This window comes from Diuraphis noxia, unplaced genomic scaffold (genome assembly GCF_037042655.1).
Source record: "Diuraphis noxia isolate RWA-SAM2 unplaced genomic scaffold, SU_Dnox_SAM2 contig0002, whole genome shotgun sequence".
NCBI classification, from domain to species: domain Eukaryota; kingdom Metazoa; phylum Arthropoda; class Insecta; order Hemiptera; family Aphididae; genus Diuraphis; species Diuraphis noxia.
The window spans coordinates 67,185,424-67,209,410 of NW_028301712.1; the positions used below are offsets into that span (position 1 = coordinate 67,185,424).

General features: G+C 32.0%; 1 protein-coding gene, 1 long non-coding RNA gene and 1 other non-coding gene across 4 annotated transcripts; 2 read left to right on the plus strand and 1 right to left on the minus strand.

Annotated features, from left to right (window-relative positions):
* The first annotated feature begins 391 nt into the window (after window positions 1-391).
* On the plus strand, window positions 392-10,425 carry LOC107162297 (uncharacterized). Of its 2 annotated transcripts, XR_001505978.2 has the most exons (4): window positions 392-572; window positions 686-843; window positions 8,521-8,647; window positions 8,708-10,425. It is a non-coding gene; the product is annotated as an uncharacterized LOC107162297 (long non-coding RNA). The 2 variants fall into 2 exon arrangements; XR_001505977.2 differs by lacking the exons at window positions 392-572; window positions 686-843 and having other exon boundaries at window positions 7,848-8,647.
* A 2,521-nt stretch (window positions 10,426-12,946) lies between these two features.
* LOC149058827 (uncharacterized) lies at window positions 12,947-18,241 on the minus strand. Its single transcript, XM_089218482.1, has one exon. It carries the CDS (start codon window positions 18,239-18,241, stop codon window positions 12,947-12,949), a length of 5,295 nt encoding a protein of 1,764 aa, XP_089074608.1.
* Window positions 18,242-21,594: 3,353 nt separating this feature from the next.
* Window positions 21,595-21,666, plus strand: TRNAQ-UUG (transfer RNA glutamine (anticodon UUG)). Its single transcript has one exon. It is a non-coding gene; the product is annotated as a tRNA-Gln (tRNA).
* Window positions 21,667-23,987: the final 2,321 nt, after the last annotated feature.

The window sequence follows — 23,987 nt, forward strand, 5'->3', positions numbered from 1 at the left end:
ACAATGATTAAGATATGGTATTTATAATTAAATGTGTCACTATTAGTCACTTTAAAATCAACTACGTGCGTATATATAATTGAAATTATTATTGATATTTTTTTAAATCTTCTTATATTTTTATCATAACACAGAGTTATCTGTTGACAGACGAAATTCCTAAACTCTTAATGAGTTAATTTGAATAACGTATCAGAATACAGGCAAGAATGCAATTGTCTCTATATATACTAATACGGCTTTCCAGTATCTACAATCAACTTTGCCTAATTATTCACTTAAAATTATCTGCACAATTAAATTTGTGACAATTCAATTTTTGTAACATAATTATTTAATTGTGTTTGTACAATTATTATTACTATTAAATAAATAATGGCCTTCTTGGACCGAACATTCGGCCCGATACTGTTACTTCGTCAACTGTTACTCTTGAAGACGCAGTCTTAATACGTTACATCAGTTTTTTCCGATTTTGGAGTAACAACGTTTTAGAGAAACCTACATTCTAGCTGGAAAGACAAACATCCTTTAAACATCATATATGAAAGTTATTTTTATTATAATAATTGGTACCTATATTTATTGTTAAACGCCACAAAACTTGAATTATTATCGTGCATCATTATTGATTATATATATACTATATATTATACATATTAATTACTTTAATACTTTAATCTAGATTAGTCGGTCAAATTCTTTAACACTTTGGTCAAAATCATGAAATTGTATTTATTATTGGTCATGGCAGTTCTTGTGGGATTAGCGGCATCAAAATGTAAAACATATGATTTCCACTCTTACCATGTCTGTCTCGAGCAATGCAATTTTCCAACAAAGGTAAACGATCACACTGTTCAAGGTAAATGTATAAGATCGAGTTTGTATGAAATCATAGAGAATGATATTATTATGGGATTCTTCTATTGTTGGAAATGTGTTGGAAAACCTTTGTAATATTGATCCATTAAATGTCGATCATGAGGCTAATATAGAACACCTAACTATATGTTATTTCTTTAGTTAACATTTTATAACATTCTATTTATACTAAATAACTGCACAATTAAAAAAGTCACAGTGATACAGAATCTTAATATTATGATATTATTGTACAATAAAATAAATATAAGTATTATAATATACTATGTAATATAAACTGGATTTAAATATGGTTTTTTTTTTTTTTTTTTATTAACATAAAGGCTTCAATTACTAGGATTATTAGCCTATAATTACAAAATGATAATTATACAATATAAAAGTTGACATTGTCTTTATAGATTATCTTATTATTATTATTATACAATGTAAAATATTCTAATATTTACAGTTTTTTGTCTATATCTATTTGTTTGAAAAATTTAAGAATGTTGTCGGAGTTATGTTGATTGAGAGCTTCTTCGATTGACCTTGGATTGTTGAGAATAAAACGTGCGGTTGAAAATGTGGGGCAATCCATAACGATGTGTTCAATTGTAAGGTGGGTGTTGCATGAGTCGCACATTGGTTTAGGTTCCTTGGTGATTAAGTAGGAGTGGGTGATATTGGAGTGGCCTATTCTAGCTCTGTTGATAATTTTAAATATGGTTTGTTTTATGTAAAAATTATTGCTTAGTCATCTTAATTAATACTGATATATTATGATATACAAATGTGGAACATTTAATATAAATAAATGTTATACCCACAAATTTAAAAACTTTATAGATTGTCTGCCTGTAAAATAATTCTTATTGTGTATGGTTTTGTTTGGGCGTAACTCAAGTTTAGTACAGTTTATACAAGGGTGTCCGCAGGAATTTGTCAAGGGGAGGGCAAGATATTTAAATTTTTAAATTTTTGTTTCATTAGGTATCTGATTGGTGATAAAGTACCTTATTGTTTTTGACGAGTTCTATCATATAGGTAGGGAATGTAACAATTAAATTATTATTAATTATGTGTATAGTCGTAAGTGTTGGAACTTAATCTTACAGTATTAATTTTAATCAAGTAACGTGCAACTTTATCTTAACAAATGCATTTTTTTTTATATAAATAAAATGTAATCATTGACTTGATAAGTTTAGGTTATTTATAAAATTAAATGTTTGTAGCTTCTATAAAATAAATAAAAAAACTACCAAACCATTTGGTAGGTCAACTGTTTGTTGAAATCCAATAAACTCGGCAACTATAGCCATAAGTTACAGACTTACAGTTATGGTAGGTTATGAAAAAAAAAAATAAAAATAAAAATTATTAAATAAAATTAAAGAGGCCTGTTGGCTTTAAATTATTATATTATTATTATCGGAAATAGCACCGCTGCATTGTTCAGTATCGCCGTCGTCCATTCGGGAAAACATAATTAATATCCACTAAAAATAGCTACGCAAAATTCAAATATACCAATATTGAATATAAATAATATAAATACTAGTATAGTATTTTAGTATTTATAGTCAATGATACCAGTGAAATCGCGAGATTCTACTAAAATATATTCACATAACATTTGTCGACTAAAATAAATAATTGAATATATAATAAAATAATATAAAATAAAAAAAAAATTAAATAAGTGTCCAAATATGTAACATGATTGGTAAAGAACAGTTAAATACCTATATTCAGGGAAGAAGTTAGATTCTTTTGAATATATTTAAACCGTAGCTCGGGAGCACCAAGACACCAATGATGATAATGATTTTAAGGTTACAAACTTACAAATAAAAGTAGATTGATCCAAATAGTTGAAATAGTTACTAATGCATACAAGTTTATTACTACTTACCTACAAAGTTTACTAGTAGATAGTGCTGTCTGGGTGCGCATGATGGTAATCGCGGATTACTCATTGCTTCAAAAAATGATATTAATTTAAAAAATACTTATTTTGTGATATTTTATACTACATAGTACATAGTGATTATGATAATTAACACATAAAAAGCCAAGGGAGGGGCAGATGCCCCTACTTGACCCCCCTTGCGGACGCCCTTGAGTTTATACTACATTTATTATAAAATTAATTAAAGTTGAATTCAAATAGATATTTTTAACGTAGGTCTAGTTTTTTATTTAAAAGCACACCCACTACGGAAGTGACAAAGCTCGAAAATAATTTTCCGTTTCTCATTTAGGTATAGTAATTTATTATTTCAATGATGTTATTAATTATTCCTTTAATTTTATCTTCTTTGAATAACAATTAGTAATTAAATAATCTTATAAATATTATACAAATATAAAATCAAACGTTTTTCAAAGGTTAGATCGTTCGTTGAACATATAGGTATTTGACATTATCGTTGTTATAGGTATTATAATTAAAACATACGCACATAACTATAATTAATTTTAAAATCTTTAAATATGCCGTCAGTCTCAGTATTATGTTGTTATTAGTTATTCCGATCACAAATGCAACTCAGTCTCTTTGCAATATATTTAATCAATAGATATTTGAGTATACCGTAGTGAAAAATATGCACAAATAAATTGTAAAATATGCAATCAAATTTATTAAATATTTATAAAAATTTAAAACTATTCAATACTAAAAACATATAAAAATTTAAAAAAATAAAACACACATCATTGTAAAATATAGAAAATACTCAGAAAATGGTGGAAAACTGTTTGCATTTGGACATTTAGTTGAACTGAGCAAATAATTTAAAAAATATATTCCAAATATAGTATTTTATTAGAATATTAGAGCTAAAAGATTGAATATGACAATATTAAAAATGGACATCGAAACCATAAAAATAAATAATTTTCTTGAATTATAAATATTGAATATAATATTGCTGTTGTAAAAATCCCACTTGGTGACGTGCATTGTACACACTCTGGTATACAGTCGGTTCACATCATGCTATGAACGTAAAATTAGTCATTTTAATCCGCAGGTGTTGACGGCACAAAAAATTCTATTTAAAACAGTTTTATATTAACCATATTTCTATACTACAATTAACTATCAAACATCAATGTCGTAATAAGAACGTAAGTATATACGTACCTATGTCTTACCTATGTCTCCTATATGTAATCAAATAAGTTAAAATCAAAACGCTAAAGCACTAGCAATAAACATTACATTCGCTGATGTGATTATTATAATGACTGATAAATGATAATTATTTGTGGTTGCTACTCTGTCTGGTGAGTCTGTTGCAAAAGTTTCATTGTGTTTTTCGACTATTTTCGGTATAGTAAGACATTTTTTCCCGTAGTGAGACTTTTTTTCCGATTACCATATATTAGACCGTTTAAAACAATAATAACAAATAATAAATTTAACATTAATAATAATAATCTGGAATGTAATTTCCATGATAAAATAAGTCAAATAAATAAAATTTATAATTTTATTGGTACGTACTAACAAAGTCGAAGTGCAGTATTTTTCCGGGAATACAAATCTGTTGCTTAAACACTGAATAAATTATTCACAAAAAAATTAAGTATAATTATTAATTATACAACATACTCAATACAGGTTTGTGAATATAATATTAAGTAATAATAAATTCAAAAATTATTTTACTATTTAACTGAACACTATAGTGATCAACTTATTGTAATTATGGCCTATGGGAAGTGTATACCTATAGGTATTGATCTAAGTATAATATTTTGACTATTTGAAGGTATTGACATAACTGATGAACATTGTTATTTTGAGAATCCTGCAGGCTGCCGGTTATTTAATTTAATAAGTTTGGAGGACTAAAATGACTACAAGCTTATGAGTTATTCAGTATTCTGAATTATTTTTACACTTAAAATTAATATCAATGAACGTTAAATATCAATTCACCAATGTTTTAATGTAAAATTTAATATACTTTGATTAAGTTTATAAATTTAAGGGAACTTGTAGGTGAAATATGCACAAAAGTGTATACAAACAAAATTTAAATAGTACTTGTGATAAATTTACTAACATTTTACACATAAAATGAATTTATTTTGAAAACCTTAGTATATTTATACAACACATTTAGTTGAAATTTACTCAGAAATGTGTGTGAACATTATTTATCTTAATATTTGTGACAAATTTACTTACTTTTACATGCAAAATTAACTAGCATACATATTCTGTGTAAATTTACATTGCGTCGTTAATTGAAATTTAACAACATTTTTTACAGTGTACACATGCTACTCGATAATTCGATGTATTATTATCAAATTAAAATAAATAAATAAAGAACAGGCATATAGTTATTGGCTATTGTTTATTATAAAGTCACTACGCACAAATATTTAATATATTAGATTCTGAACGAAGTGATGAATGTATTGATTTTACAATGATGTGTGTGTTTTTTTTTTTTTTTTTTTTTGTGTCTGTGTACAGCATAACTAGTCGAAATAATGCTTCGATTTCAAACTTTGGGGGTGGTTTCCGATATAAAAGTGAAGATCCTTGGTGCATTATAGAGGTCAAAAGTAAACATTTTCCAACAGTTTTCAAAAAAATCGAGAAAAACAAAAAAAAAAAAATGACAGAAAAACTGGAATTTTTACGCAAAACCAGTTTTCGACCAAATTGATTTATTTATATGGTAGTAATTCAAAAACTAATCACTGTAAATACTTGAAATTTTCACCAAATGTTTATGTTAGTGTTATATATATACAGTTTAATTTTCAAAAAGTTTTGATTTTATTTGAGTTATTTATAGACCACTGAAATTTTCAATTTTTTTGAGAATTTTTTTTTGAAGTGTCGGTTAAAAAATGTTGGACGACCAAAAAAACTTGAAAATTTAATATAAGGTTCCTTATAAGTTGTTCTTATTGTAGCTAAAAAAAATTAAAAATCGTTAGTCACAATTTTTTTTAATAAGCGCTTATAGTTCAAATTTTTACGAAATATGTCGAAAACGCGAAAATTTGCAAATAATTTTGAAGTTTAAAAATCATAAAATTTTTTCTGTTTATAACTAAGGATTAAAAATATAACACTAAGTTTTCCATAAGTTTTCCTTCAAATAGCTATAGAGAAAACTCGAAGCGTCGTTATAGGAAAAATTTTAAGTGCGTTTGAATTTTAAAGTTTTTCGAAATAGCGTAACGATAAAGATATATCCTCAAACGATTTTAAACATTTGTTATTATTCAAAAAGTATAAGTCGTAGATACTTGAAAATTTTACTAGTTATTTAGATTGGCGTTTTCTTTACATGATTTAATTTTCAAAATATTCTGACTTTTTTTGAGATATTTATAGACAACTGAAATTTTCTATTTTTCTGAAAATTTTTTTTTGAAGTGTCGATACAATTTTTTTGGCACTATCAAAATACTTGAAAATTGAATACAAAGTTTCTCATAAGTTATTCTTATAGTGATTAAAAATTATAAGAATACATATGCAAATTTTTTTTTATTAGCATTTTTTGAAGTTCAAATATTGACAAAAATTCGTCAAAACCATGAATATTTGCAAATTATTTTGTAGTTCAAAATTCATACAATTGTTTTTATTTATATATAAGGTTAAAAATTCAACACTAAGTTTTACATAAGTTTTGCTTCAAATAGCTGTAGAGAAAATTTGAAGCGTTATTATAGGAAAAATGTTTTGAGCGTTTGAGTTTTAAATTTTTATGAAATCAGGTATATGTATATCTATGATAATATATAAGGTATTATGAATTATGATAACTACATGCAATGTTTTTGGAAAAATTGATTAACCATGCCTTATTCGAAATGCGTCCTAATTGAAAATTAATATATTTGTTTCAAAATAGAATATATGACAATATTTAAATTTTAAATATAATATATCCTAGATTGACAAATCATCTCCGTTCAGAATCGTTTATCGTATACAATGATACCTATCATTGCATTCAAATCTAACCTACCCTAGTCACAGGTCCACCCCACCATCTAATGTTTGAGTTTTAAATTTTTATGAAATCGCGCAATGATATCAATTTAAATATTATTTGTTATACTTCAAAAATTATAAGTCGTAGATACTTAAAAATTTCACCAGATATTTAGATCGGATAATTGTACCACAGATTATAACACATATATATTAGACGAGATGATTATATTGTGATTACGAAATGTTTTCATGGATATCAGAGAAGAATTTGTTTGAAAATTTAATATAAAGTTCCTCATAAGTTATTCTTATAGTGATTAAAAAATTATAAGAATACATAGGCATATTTTTATTTTATAAGCGTTTATAGTTCAAATTTTTACGAAATCTGTCGAAAATGCGAAAATTTGCAAGTAATTTTGAAGCTGAAAAATCATAAAATTTGTTGTGTTTATATAACTAAGGATTATGAATACAACACTATAAGTTTTCCATAAGTTTTCCTTCAAGTAGCTATAGAGAAATCTGGAAGCGTTATTATAGGAAAATATTGAGGTGCGTTTGAATTTTAAATTTTTATGAAATAGCGTTACGATAACGATTTATCCTGAAACGATTTTAAATATTTGTTATTATTCAAAAAGTATAAGTCGTAGATACGTGAAAATTTTATCAGTTATTTAAATTGGCATTTTCTTTACATGATTTAATTTTAAAAATATTTTGACTTTTTTTGAGATGTTAATAGACAACTGAAATTTTCAATTTTTCTGAAAAATTTTTTTGAATGGTTGATAAAATTTTTTTTTTCGGCCCTATCAAAATACTTGAAAATTGAATACAAATTCCTCATAAGTTATTCTTATAGTAATTAAAAAATTATAAAAATACGTAGGCACAATTTTTTATTAGCATTTGAAGTTCAAATATTGACTAAATACGTATAAATTACGAAAATTCGCAAATTATTTTAAGCTAGAAATTTATACAAAATTTTCTTTTTAAATCAAAGATTTGAAAATTTTTAATTATCTATAATATATCCTAGACTGACAAATCATCTCCGTCCAGAATCGTTTTTCGTATACAATGATACCTATCATTTCATTCAAATCTAACCTACCCTAGTCACAGGTCCACCCCACCACCTAATGTGCTGCAGAGTGACATCCACTTACCCGCTTTTTATTTATTGAAATTATATTATGACAGTAAAAGTAGCCGCATTTCTAAATCGAACGACGGGAATAATTAATATTTAAAAGATTGATAATATTTATTAAATTGTAAATACTTATATTAATTAAATTTATCGTGAGTGCGTGTGTGTGTGTTTAATGTGCGTCCAAGTACTTCAAGTGTGCTATTTCGTAATGACTTGCAATAAAATATAGTCTGTGACACAACACAGATTATCAATACAATTATTAATTGAACGTATTCGTCACGATGAGAGATTATAATATAATATAGTCTTCTATTGGATTATTGATTTTTAAATAAGGCAACGTTGTATATTTATTTTATCACAATAATTACGATATGGATAAAGGATATATAATTGAATTACGTTTATTAGTCAATGTCATTATATTCTTACTGTTAGCGTAGCGCGACGTAGCGCAGCGTTATACTTTAGTTATACTTTACCTATAGTTTCTTTTCAGATTTTAGCGTAAAACCCGCTCGAGTAGACATACGTATTACACACTGGTTGGAAGGATAGACATCCTTTACAGCGTTATTTATAGCAATATATTCATTGTTATACGCCGAACAACTCGAATTATTACTGTGAGTTTTGATTACTAAAATTATAAATATTAAATAGCTTACTTAATACTTATATATTAGTGTGTAGATCAAATTCCAAAACACGTCAATCAAAATCATGAAATTGTATTCGTTATTGGTCATGGCTGTTCTTGTGGGATTGGTAACATCAGAATGTGGAAAAGATGAGTACTACTCAAGTGATATTTGTATGGAGCACTGTAGTTATACGATATCGGCAGACGATCGTTATGTTATAGGTACATGTGTAATATCGTCTGAATATAAAGTTGGTAAATCATACCAAAATTGTTGGAAATGTACAAGTGATCCTTTAAAATGATTCATACATTTCGATTAGGAGTTTATATAGAAGCACCAAAATTAGTGTTATTTTATTAGTTAATATTTTATAGCATTATATTTATGTTAAAATATTGCACAATTTCAGAAGTAATAGTGATCAAGTCTTAATAGTATGCTTATTAATTATTATGATTTATGATATTATATACACTATACAGTAAAATAATTAATATATAATATTATATAAACTAGATTTAAATATGGTATATTTTGTGCAGAAAATTGTTTATTCCTCTAAATTTATACTGATATTATATCAGTGATATATATATATTATGATAAACAAAATACAAATTTAAAAAAATTATATTGTAATGATATAAATTAATGTTATACTTACAAATTTAGAAATCAGGTATGTTGTCTGCCTGTAAAATAAATCTCATTATGTATAGTTTTGTTTGGTGATAACTCATTATTGTTACAGAGTATACAGATCACAGATTAGTACAATCTACCATATTTATTATTTCATCAATTAAAGTTAAAGCCAAAGAAATATTTTGAGTGTAGTTGTAGTTTTGGATTTTAGTAGGTAAAGGGCTAAGGAAAAAATCCAATGATTTTCTGTCCCTCGATAGGTATATAGTAGGATACCTAGTAATTTATTATTCTAATACAATTATAATTCTTATCTTTATCTTATTTAAATAACAGTTAGTGCCTATATAATAATAATAATATGCACCTATGTATATTAGCCACATTTGTAGTTGATGCCAAAAATAAAAGAAAAAAATATAATAATAAATTGAAAAATATAGTGAAGTAAAGTAAGTAATAATATAACATAAATTTCTACCTCATAATATCCAATATTTCGTGAGATTTAAATTTTGTAAGCATCAACAATAAAAAAGGGTAGGTAGTACCTATATTTAAAAAAAAAACTTTATAAAAGGTTAGGTTAGGTTACCTACGCAATAGTTTGCATTAACTAACATTTGTTCTTATGTTACAATATTAATCTGCAGTACAATTAAAACATTTTAGTATACCTAATAAAAATTAAATCTAAAAAAATATGTATTTATAAATAAGTGTAACTATTGGCCTTTGTCGCCGATGTTTATAAGAACGATAAAAAAAAAAAAATTTAACTAGGTTATATATTTCGATACATATATTAGCCATTGTCATTATAATATTATTACACGCACAAATTTATAATTTATTTTAATATCTATAATTTGTTTGTTTGTATGACGTCGATATTAATTATTCTGATCGTTAATACTTCTCAATAATTATCATATTAGTTTGGATCAAATTATAGTCGAACAACAAATATTCATTATCATTACATCAATTTCTATTCACAAGCGTTTAACTGTAAAATGTGTATTTAAAATATTGTAATGTATATATAGGGTGGCCAAACCTTAGGACAAAAGCCTGAATATTTCTATTATAATATAATAATTTATGATACAGATGTTATTGATTCTTTTCCTCTTCTTTATATTGTTTTTCATTATATATTACGTGGCTTCACGACTATCTTATTACTGGTCCACCCTTGCATTGTATACATAGTATATACAGTTTACTGTTGGCATCACTAGAGTTAAAATTCTGAACTAGTAAAAAATATGTTTATTTTTTCAAACGTGAAAACGCTGGTTCACTCACTTATAATATTAGTCTATGTTGTTGGTATTTGCGGAACAGAAATCTTATCACAACCATCGTATCTACTGTACAACAATCAACTATCAGATATCAATGTTAAGATAAATGTGTAAGTATACATATAACCAAAAGATCCGCAGCATGGACGTTCAGCGTGTGAGTTTAATATGAAAAAATTGTTTTTGAAAGAATATCATTATTTTGAATACATATAGGTACCTGTGTGCTCTCTGTTAGTAATCACTAATCACGTAGGCAAAAATGCTATACTACAACATTTTTAATACCTACGCTAATGAACATATACGTTGGCCGATTCAACGGACACCATTATATAGGTATTATTTTGTCGCTTAATTTTCTACACCTATAACCTATTCATATAATTATTTATTAAAAATGATACGTATGTACGATGGGATCAAAGCAAACCAATTTCCATAGGTAGGTAATATATTATTATTATTGATTATAAATAATAGGTAAATATTAATATACGTACATGGGTATATAGGTTGGGAAAAACGCCCAATTTTCCGTCGACTATTCTCATTATATTAAGACATTTGCCCGTCCCTCTCACCAAAATTAAAAAAAATGTATTTGAATATGATATTTTTTTGTCTTATAATATGTCGGAATATCTAAGAATTTTTTATCGATTATTTATTAGGTAGATTTTTTAAGTTCTATTTTAACTTAATTTTATTTTAATGATAGTACTTTTTATTCTGTCAAATATATATCACTATATCAGATATATATTTTGTTAAATGGTATGTAGTACATAATAGAGACATACGGTTGAACTTAAAGTTAGACATACCCATTGACCATTCAATAAGTTGTTGTAAAGGGCGGGACACTTTACTGCAAAAATGAACCTTTCCCTTTTCGGTCAATTCACTTTTCGACTATTCTGAAATGACCGTTTTCGGCCAGCACACTATTTTGGTTACCTATTAAATATTCTTGTGGCACGAACCCTTACTGTCGACCCAGAGCCATCGACCGATCCGGCTACATTTAAATAATTTAATAATTGTGGCGTATACCTTACCACGGCGTATTCAAAACTTACCTCCTAGGCACTGCTCCAATCCACGAAGGAAGAAAGAGGACACTTTACAAATATAATGGAGATTGAATAATAAAAAAAAAAGTAAATAAATAACACGCAAATACTGTGTTTTTAGATACGGGCACAAAGCGCCGCCGTACTATTCAAAATAATAAATAATCAAATAATACAATAGAAATAATCAAATTTAAATATATAAATATATATCTGGGCGCCCAATTCAGTAATACAAGAATTGAACTAATTCAATAAATTTACATGAGACCTTGATGGCCTTAACCAAATAATACAATATTTTATATAATTAACGATACAAAGAGTACATACATACGATCTGGCACAATGAATGAATTCTTCGTATAAGAGTGTATAAAAGATCCATAAACGCCGCACAAATAACGGAAGGAAGAAGGATCAAATCCAACGTTGTCGGAACGCCACAACAAACAACGCGTGTCAGTATAAATTGATACGCGGTTGAAATATTACACGCTGCAAATTATAATAAAGAAAGGCCTTTCGATGTGCATTTATTAGCACCTTCACATCGGCGACCACTGTCCGACTACGAATGTCGGGCGACAACTACTATTCATGTCCGACTCGCCGGTGACACCGTCACACCCCGGTAAAGATAATGGACGAGCGGACGAGTGGCGAGTGGGGAGTCTAGAAGGTTCTAGAACGATCTCGACTATCTTAATGACCGGTGATCGATCGATAAAGGCGATATCCGACATCCTCCCCCTAGTAAGACGTGCACGTCTTACTACAAAACAATGCTAGCTCGACGACTTCAGGCTGCTGTAAGTGACTGGGTGACATTGGACCCGTTTTGACCGATGAAATTGGTTTAAAAACCCGGAAGGTTCAACATAAAATAATACAACGAAAGAAAAAATAAATAAATAAATAAAAATAAATAAATAATAATACAAAAAAATTATCGAATTCCAAATATTATACAATTCAAATGCCAGGGCTCATAAATACAATATTTTCAATATGCCCTTAATTTTCTCTGGCATTTATCTATAATACATGTCCACTTTCTCCCGTGAATCATAAGCGAAGTGCCTAGTAAAAAAAAAAAAAAAAAAAAAAAAAAAAATGTATACTGTGGAGGAGTCAGTGACGGAGGAAAAAAAACCAAAAGGGGTAGATAAAACAAAATATGTATAAATAAATAGAATAATATAACGCGAACCCCAACCAAGGCAAACTAAATAGGCGGTAGTTCCCTAGAGATTGGTGGGAAGTTTGACAACCTTTACCACCGGACGGGTAAGGATACCTGTAGCGGTTCGGAGTCGAACGACTCGGACGACCTGGTCAGCGCCTGGTAATACTTCGATCACGCGGCCCATACGCCATTTTAAAGGCGGTGTTTGAGCGTCCTTTATCACAACCATATCATCCACTTCTATGTTGGGGACGTCATCAAGCCACCGACTCCGCATCTGGAGCGTTTGAAGATATTCATTTCGCCAACGACGCCAAAATGCTTGGACACATTGATTGACCAATTTCCACCGCTGTACCCAGGGACGCGTTTCATTTGGAATTTCCGATTCTGGGACAGCAAGTAATGGTCTGCCGATCAGAAAATGGCCTGGAGTTAAGCATTCGAGTTCGGCGGGATCGGACGAAGCGGGAGTAATTGGCCGAGAATTTAAAATGGCTTCACATCTACACAAAATTGTTCCAAATTCTTCGATTGTGAAGGTGTGCTCCCCCATTATGCGAAGTAACAATGTTTTGGATGAGCGCACTGCGGCCTCCCACAAACCACCGAAATGAGGGGCACCCGGAGGGTTAAAGTGCCACGTACAATGAACACTAGCTGTCAGTTGGTCGCGATACGATGGGTCATTGACCAGAGTGCGAAGTAGATTATTTGCCCCAACAAAATTCGTACCGCAATCGCTGTAAATATCGGTAGGCAGACCCCGGCGAGCCACAAACCGCTGTAATGCTGCTATAAACGCCTCGGTACTCAAATCTGATACATACTCTAGATGTACCGCTCGGACCGTGAAACACACAAAAACGGCAAGATACATTTTGTACTGGCGTGGCTTCCTGAGCCGGTTCTCTTTTACTGAAAAGGGACCTGCGTAATCCACTCCGACCCTCGCAAACGGATGGCATTCTGTCACTCGTGCAGATGGTAAATCCGCCATTATTGGCTGAGGGTTTCTGGCCGTAATGCGTACGCACGTGATACATCGGCTAATGATCGTACGGATCAATGTGCGTACCGATAATATCCAATACTGACGACCAACCAACGAAGAAACGATCTGTGGACCACTGTGACCTGTGATGTCATGCCAATGCCGAATTAATAGGACAGAAAAATGTGAAGTCTTTGACAGCAGCAATGGGTGTTTTTGGTTATCAGACAAATCCGATCTTGATAACCGACCGCCAACTCGTACTAAATTTTCACTATCGAGGAACGGACGCAAACGCGCCAATAGTCGTGCCGAGGGCGCTTGCCCCTGCGACAATTCACGGATCAACATACTGAAATGAAAACGTTGCGACGACCGCGCAATCAGGAGTGCTGCCTGGTCGAGCTCTTTCCGGGATAGATACCCATTATAAACTGGTTGCTTTTTGCATCGCGTGATGAACCGGAGCATACGGGCAGTGGTTCGAACTGCTTGAACATAAGTGGAAAAACGCTCATACCACTCAAATTTTTCTTGTATAACCAACACCTTCGATGATTGAATCCTAAATTCAGGCAATTGATCGGCGGTATTAATCGGTGTATACTGGTTCCATTGTTGAGATGACAGATACAGACATGGTGGACCGTTAAAATAGAGATCATGTTTAATGAAATCTGACGGAGTAAGTCCCCGTGAACAACAATCCGCTGGGTTGAAGGCTGATTCTATATAATGCCACTGGCAATTGGGCACGAGAGAATGAATTTTGTAAATTCGATTAGATACAAATACCTTAAATGAATCATGTGGATACTTTAACCAACTTAAAACCGTCGTGGAGTCCGACCAAGCATGTACGTCAAGGATCTGTAGTTTGAGGCTTAATGTGACGATCAGGCGAGCCATCCATCGAGCGAGCAAAAAGGCGGCACAGAGTTCCAGTCGTGGAATGGTAATTGACTTCACTGGTGCAATTTTAGATCGTGCTCCCAGCAACGAAAGCGTAGAACGACCCGACGAATCCACTGCTCTAAGATACACCACGGCAGCATATCCGATTGACGACGCGTCACAAAACCCACATATTGAACACTGCATGTTTCGGCGTGTGCCTAAGAATCGAGGGATGCGGATACATTTCAGATTGGGCAGGTCAACAACGTACTTGCGCCAAGGCTCCGCAATCTCTGGAGGCAGTTGCTCATCCCACGAAAGCCCGGCTTTCCACACACGTTGGATCAATGTTTTAGCGAAAAAGGTGACAGGCGATAAGAGTCCCAGCGGATCGAACATCCGCGCTATCAATGACAACATACCGCGTTTCGTGGAGACGTGTTGTTCGGGTTGAAGGTTATACACAAATGCATCTTCTTGGTGAGACCATTGTAATCCCAATACTTTCGTCCCGATGCCAGCAGAATCATCTAACGACAATGGTTCGCATGTCCTGTCCTCGAAAGGAACCTTATCAAGTATGGCGGGCGTATTACTGGCCCACTTTTTCAAATCCATACCAGCGCCATTTAGAACCTTAATAAGACCATCTTGAAGGGAAAGGGCGTCATCTTCCGTGTCACCACCTACGCAGATGTCGTCTACGTATGTTTGATATAATAATGCTTCTTTTACAAAAAGAAAATTATTACAGTCTTGCTCTGCAATGGACTGAAGTACCTTGATCGCGAGGTAGGGGGCACAGTTGACTCCATAGGTGACAGTATTAAGCTCATATGCTTGCAACTTTTGTTCAGGCGACGATCTCCACAATATATGTTGATACCGCCGATGTGATGGAAGCACGGACACCTGACGGTACATTTTGCTTATGTCGGTTGTGAAGGCAAAACGGTGGACACGATACAATAACAAAACATCCACAACATCGCGTTGTAATTTCGGTCCCGGGAGCAAGCAATCATTCAAAGAAACACCCGAAAACGACCTCGCGGAAGCATCAAATACTACACGTATTTTCGGATCGATATCATTAGGACGGTAGACGGCATGATGGGGGATAAAGTAGTCACCATCGGAATTGGCTGGGGACATATGTCCCAATGTCAGATACTCGGACATAAACTCACAATATAATCGCCGAAGACAAGAGTCATTGGCCAATTTCTTCTCCAAATGCTCGAAACGCTTCTCAGCCAAGGCACGTGATCCTCGAAATGTGTCACCGGAAATAGAATGACGGAACAAAAGTGGTACACAAAACCGACCCGAACTATCACGAGTACATCCGTCACGGAATATAGATTCGCATTGTCCTTCTTGCGTAAATTCTTCAGGTGCTGCGTCTGGTTCTTCGAGGGCCCAGAACCTCTCCAGCAATGTTTCCACCGATGTAGTCAATGATGCGTGACATGATATTAAAACATTAGGTAGCGATGTTGGGACCGGTCCTATGACAGTCCAGCCAAATACGGTTCCGAAGGCCACCGGAAAAGCATCACCAACCGACACACGCTTTCCGTTTAGAATTTGAGCAAACAGATCCGCACCTAATAAAACATCAATAGTACCAGGATTGATGAACGATGGATCAGCTAAAGCAAGGTGTTTGTATCTTTCTGCAATTGAATGTGGCAATGGATGCCGTGGCATCTCAGCCGTAATTGACGGGAACACCCACGCATCGAAGTTGAAGATTGGATCCGGTGAAAATCTTGGTTGGGCCTGACAATGGACAATTCCCAGAACGTTTTGTACCGAAACACCACCAAGGCCGGACACAGGAGCTGTCCATCTACGCATCTGGAGTCCTAAACGATTTTTACACTCCAAGGTAATTGCACTAATTTGTGAGGCTGAATCGATAAGCGCTCGCACCGTATGCATCACACCGACATTATCAGGCATGTGGATGAGCGCTGTCCCAAGAATAACAGAAGGCGACGTATTTTGACCAAGACATGACGATGGGGTGGCAATGTCCGATTGTCCCTCCTTTGAGGAGTTCTCTTCCTTTGAAGGCGCTGTAGATCCGACTGAATGCAATAGCGAATGATGCCATCGTGAACACTGACCACATACATTCGAGGATTTGCACTTGGTTACCCAATGACCGGGGCGCAGGCACCGAAAGCATATCCGCTGATCTCGCGCCCAATCGTTACGCGCCTTTTGCGTCCAACCTTTGAATTTCGGGCATGACGTTAGATCATGAGTACCCTTGCAACATTTGCAAAACTGTGCTGCTTTGGGCGGGTTGTTGCTTGTAATCATAGAAGTGTGCAGCGGCGTCTTCCTCGCATTATATGACGCAGTCTTAGTAACTTTGTGAGAGTTTGATTGTTTCGATGTAGACTCCCGTGGAATGCATTCCAATATGGCCACACGTGATTTTATAAACGTCAATAAATCTTTTACTGTAGGGAAACCGTTGGATAATTGCGCTTCGAATAATTTAATGCTGTAAATAGGTAAGCACCGTGAAGCTATTGAAAATAATATAAAATCGCCTAAATTTGGTATATTCAGGGATTCGAGTAACGACACACCTTCATCAAATACCACCAATAATCTGTTCAACTCGGGTAGGTTTTCTGAGGTAGCTCGTTGTGCACTTAACAATTTTTCAATTAAGGAACATGCAACCAGACGGGGTTTGTGGAATCGTTCCTCAAGAGTGGACCACGCCAACTTGTAATTATGATCTGATACCGGAATTCCGCGGATAGCGTCTCGGGCTGCCCCTTTGCAACATCCCACCAAGTAATAAAACTTATCAATATTTGACAAATGTTCTCGACGATCTACCGATGTAATAAAACGATCGCGAAAAGTTATCCACTCATAAATGTCACCCTCGAACGTGGGCAACGGGATTTCGGGCAGGCGGGCAGGCTTGAAGACTGGAACGCTATCAGATCGGAGAGAACCTGCATTGTTAGATCGTGCTTCACTTGGGTTCACATCCACAACCACATTGTCAGGAACCGCTTGCTCGTCTGATTTTGGAACATTCTGATCGACATTATTCAGCGACGCCTGTGAACCGCCGTGCGTGGACGCAATAGTTTGATCGGGACAATATTGCATAAAGCGATTAGCTGTTGCCTTAGCAAAAGAAACCAAATTGAACATCTCGACGCCCTCCATGTCGGGGTATTCACTGTCCCGGTCCAAATCCATCAAATGATTTAAAAACGCTTCATCTTCAATGGTGAACGACGCTAACAACTGATCTAGTGTTTCTACCATAACTAATAATTGAGGCACTACCGACGTATCTTCCGCACTACGGATAGCCAAATCGTAAACTGACCGAATTTTATTCATGTAACCCTTGCGTTTTACTTCGCATTGACGGACCAACCGCCTGGCTCGTGCTTCATCGCCGCTTGAAGCCATGATATAGGTTTCCACAAAAGGGAGGAAAAATAAATAATTAAATGGACGCAAAAAAAAAAAAAAAAATCAAATGAATTAATGCAACACAAGTGCGTTTTGCGCAAAATATTAACTAGCGGACTAACAATCGCAAAGAAAATCAAAATAAATTAAACGCGACAAGAGGCACGGTTGACGCGAAATAATAATAAAATTATTAAACGTTGATTAAATAATTGAATACGAATAGTACGATTTTCGCAAATTAATAGCAAAATAGATATTAACGCAAAATAAAAATAATTTAAACGTAAACCGCAATGCGCAAAATAATAATAACAAAAATAAAAAATAAAAAAAAATAAACACGCAAAACCAAAAAATATTACGAGAAAAATAAACGCGTTTTTACGCGAAATATAAATATACCAAATTATTAATCGCGAGATAAATGCACGGAGCGCGACAAATACGCGCGCGGTTTACGCGAAGTAATAATCAAAACACGAAAATAACCGCTTTAAGCCAAATAATAAATAAAATTATTAATCACAGATCAAAATAAATAAGACACGACCAAAGCTGAATAAATAATTTAAAAAAATATTATTAATCGTAGTATGAATTGTTTAAATACCAACGATACGCGCGTCTTACGCAAAATGATGATAGAATCAACTGATAATCGTAATAATCACAATAGTCGCAAATGAAATACTTATAGTACGACAATACGCGCGTGTACGCGAGATAAAATAAGTTAACAGTCACACAATTAAATAAGTAATACACAAGTTTACTTTATATAGAGCGCTATTTAACGAATTAATAATTCAGAAATAATCAATCGTGTACAACTAAATAAGTCAGCACGTCGCTCACCCAGTAACGTGTGACCACAAATTAAAATAAATTTTCACCAATATTTACGCTTACCTTAGGACGAGCCCATTGATCATAAAAAATATAATAAACAAGATGTGGACGAAACCACGCTCTGCTACCAGAAATGTGGCACGAACCCTTACTGTCGACCCAGAGCCATCGACCGATCCGGCTACATTTAAATAATTTAATAATTGTGGCGTATACCTTACCACGGCGTATTCAAAACTTACCTCCTAGGCACTGCTCCAATCCACGAAGGAAGAAAGAGGACACTTTACAAATATAATGGAGATTGAATAATAAAAAAAAAAGTAAATAAATAACACGCAAATACTGTGTTTTTAGATACGGGCACAAAGCGCCGCCGTACTATTCAAAATAATAAATAATCAAATAATACAATAGAAATAATCAAATTTAAATATATAAATATATATCTGGGCGCCCAATTCAGTAATACAAGAATTGAACTAATTCAATAAATTTACATGAGACCTTGATGGCCTTAACCAAATAATACAATATTTTATATAATTAACGATACAAAGAGTACATACATACGATCTGGCACAATGAATGAATTCTTCGTATAAGAGTGTATAAAAGATCCATAAACGCCGCACAAATAACGGAAGGAAGAAGGATCAAATCCAACGTTGTCGGAACGCCACAACAAACAACGCGTGTCAGTATAAATTGATACGCGGTTGAAATATTACACGCTGCAAATTATAATAAAGAAAGGCCTTTCGATGTGCATTTATTAGCACCTTCACATCGGCGACCACTGTCCGACTACGAATGTCGGGCGACAACTACTATTCATGTCCGACTCGCCGGTGACACCGTCACACCCCGGTAAAGATAATGGACGAGCGGACGAGTGGCGAGTGGGGAGTCTAGAAGGTTCTAGAACGATCTCGACTATCTTAATGACCGGTGATCGATCGATAAAGGCGATATCCGACAATTCTTTTCACATTTTATTTTTGTTAAACTACCAAAAAACTACTTTTTTTAATAGACTGTATAAAATAATAATATATATATATATATACATATATAAAATATATAATAGTATATTAATTATATATAAATTAAGATTTAATCTTGGTTTCGTCAAGTCCAAAGCTTAGGATTGATTTGTCACTAATTTGGTTTAATTATAAGTTCACTAATCATTAGTGAATATAATAACGATTTTTCAGAAATCGGAAATCTTATAAAATATACGTTTGGACTGTTATTTTTTAATCCAGGAGATGCTGAAGATTGTTTTGTCGAAGATTTAATGGTAATATGTCCTGATGATCATAAATTAAAATCATACTGTGATTATTTGACAGATACTTATATAGTTATATTAGTGAAGAAATCATATTTCCTCCTACTGTTTGGGCATCTGCAGGCTCTTCTGACTTGACTAGAACGACAAATGCATGCAAGTCTTTTCTCTTTTCATTCATATTTTAACCAGTGTATTTACAAAGACTCCCCTCCATTATGTATTGGTTAAATATAATTCACGAAATTCAAACAGAAATATAATATGTAAAAATACGTTGATAAGTATGGATATTGCAAAATTCCCAAAGGATGGAAAAGTTAGGAGTCACACATACATGTGTTCTGAACCAACCGTACCCACCGTCCACCCTCGTGTGATTATCTCTTTCTTTTATAAACTAATAAATTATTCAGTCTGTAATTGGCGTCCGCGTTGGATATTAATTAATAATTATACTCATCGTTTAATCTTGAATGCGACTATACCTAATATTCCCCCCCCTTTTTTTATATTTGAATTAAGCATTGGCAACAATGGGTTTAACTCTAAATTAATTACATGTTATATTAGTTACATATTAAATACTATTATTGATAAGGTTGGACTTAGTAAATATCCCCTTTATAATGCGGCTATATACGGTACTCTTGGCTAGGCTATGGTCCTCATCAGTTTTGGTGCGTTGTAAATTCTAAAGCCCACCCAGTTTATTCGCCACCGACTTGTGCTCAGTGACTATAATAGCCAATAGTATAGGTACCTACCTGTTTTAATTTAAATGTATGATAAAAGTATAGTATAATAAAATACATCGAATAGCTTGTGTACAGCTTCCAGTTTCCACGATTTTAATATAGTGAAACAGTATTATAAATGTATTAAGTATTACTTATCTTATCATTATCGTTCAGTTCAAAATTCAATTAGTCAAAAAGTCAAATTTATTCACAAGTCTGTATATAGGTACTGTCACTACCGTGAATTAAATAATATAATAATATTATATTAATATAGTAAGTTATTATAGAAGTGTAACAAAATGTTAACTAAATGTTAACCTAACTTATGTAAGTACATACAATATTACTTTATTATATGGTACTACTTAGTCCCTACTTTAAAATTTAACCTCTTTGCATAGGCATATAACCATCTAGATGTTGAACAAATAATTATGTTTTACTATACTACTCATCGCGGTTCCATGGTGTAATGGTTAGCACTCTGGACTTTGAATCCAGCGATCCGAGTTCAAATCTCGGTGGAACCTTCTGTTTTTTTTAGTTTTTTTCTTGAGCTTTTTATAATTTGGTACGTCGTATATGTATAATTTGTTTGTCGCCAAATCTTAAATTTGTTTTCTATAAATTGCTTACCGTCGTTACGTACTGTATTACAGGTAAAAAATAATATTAATATTAGGCATACTACAACAATGTAATAACTAATAAAGTAATAATACAAATAATATTTATAAAAGCTTCTAAACGCAGTAAAGATGCTTGATGTTTTATACATAGTCCATTTTCCAATGTACAATATTAAGGACTAATATTGTCATATTGATATGTATACCTGTTACACGAACACACGACTGCAGTGAACAAAATAATTACAATTGTTATGTATATGCATCACAATAAATAATTAATCTGATATTCCCATAAATTATTAGGCGGAGAGGAATAATGTGGAACATATTCAGGTATTGTTGTATTGGTCAATATAGGTAAACGGTAAATCTTAAAAATTATATTGCTACAAAATGTCTTATATAGTTATATCTACAGTAAAGAGATTAAAAGATATTTATATCTAATATACTTTTAGTCGTTGTTCAACTTGCACGTTGTTTTATAGGTAGATTTTGGTGGTATACATATTACAATATTATACGTATAAAATATAAAATATCCTAAATTTAATATCACTAGGTATCTTTCATCGTTAGATTTATGGCAGGCGATATTAAAATTTGAATTCAAATTTAGGTAGGTACTGGTACGTATAACTAGAAATTTTATCCAAGGAGAGAAACCAACATTTTTTATTACATTTTATACTCCAATTCAAAATTTCGATAAACATTAATACTATATTTGTTAGGTTAGGTATAATGAGGATGGGGGTAATTCCCCTTACCACTGATCCTTTGGCTATGCCCTTGCTGGTATTGATGAAGGTAATATTATCGTCTTTTCATGTGCCGCTCTGCCGTACGCCCGAGTATATTATATAATATAAATGTTATAGTTTATGGACAAGAACCAGTTTCGTCAAAAACAAAGTTTGTATTTTAGAATCATCACTTTATCAGTAATCATTAGGTATATACCTATTATTGCGCTGTTGATTTTTACAGTCAATATTCCATTTATTACACTCCTATATTTTCGCCTTCAATACATCGATTTAAAAAAATATATATATATATTATTACTTTATTAATACACATTTTTTTATAAAAATATACCGTAATATAGAATAATATAATTTATAATGGCGATTTATTCAATTGTATCTAATTATATATATATATATATATATATATATATATATATATATATTTACTTATATTAGATTATTATAAAAGTATTTTTGACGATCATGTTCATCGTATTCTAATAAAGGTAATGTTATGTGGTTAGGCGTAATTAGGGGGGGAGGGATTTAATAACTAGTAAAAAAAATGTGTTAAACTGTTATGGTTAATTAGGTACCAGAAGTTAAGGTGAATGCGATATGTGAACACTTTATTTTCATCAATGATACAAATTAAAATTTATGGTTTACCTAAGAGAAGATTTGGATAGTTTTTATCTAAATTTATGGCATTTAAAAGTATATTGCTAAGTCAATCGACGCTGTGCTAATTTCTAAACATTTAACAAAATAACAAAGCGCATGTTGCATTTTAATATAATTATAAATCAATCCAATTTTGTTCTATTTGATTATTTATAATAATTTTTATTTATTGAATTCACTATTATTAGATTCTGAGCGGAGCGTTATTCATTAGGTCAAGAAACTTGAAAATGTTATACGAGATTCCCCATAAGTTGATATAATATAGCAAATATAAGTACAAAGGCACGATTTTTTTTTATATAAACGTTTAAAATTTAAATTTTGAAAAATTATTCAGCTGTTAAAATTGTATAAAAGTAGTTTTCAGTATTAAAACGTATTGGTATTAGTTGAATTACCGTCGATCATACGTATATTATACAACACGATAGTATTGTTTGTATTATTTTGAATTTACTGTCATATATAACCACTAGCTGAATTATTACCCGTCGTTGCCGGGTTTATTAATTGTTGTTATCTGGTAAAATTAAACATTGTCTAGTTAAATTAAATTAAAATTAGATTGTTTAAAAAAATATGCCATAATATTATATCAATTGTTTATTAAGCTGATTTTTATCGTTAATATAATATTTCTCTATAAACCACATTAGCTGTAATTCCTGTTGGTACCAAAATAACTAAGTTCGTGGGCGTACTGAGGTACTGACTCTGGAGCATGACACATACAATTGGCCATGTGAAAAACAATCTTCTCTAATATCGATTCCTGAAAAT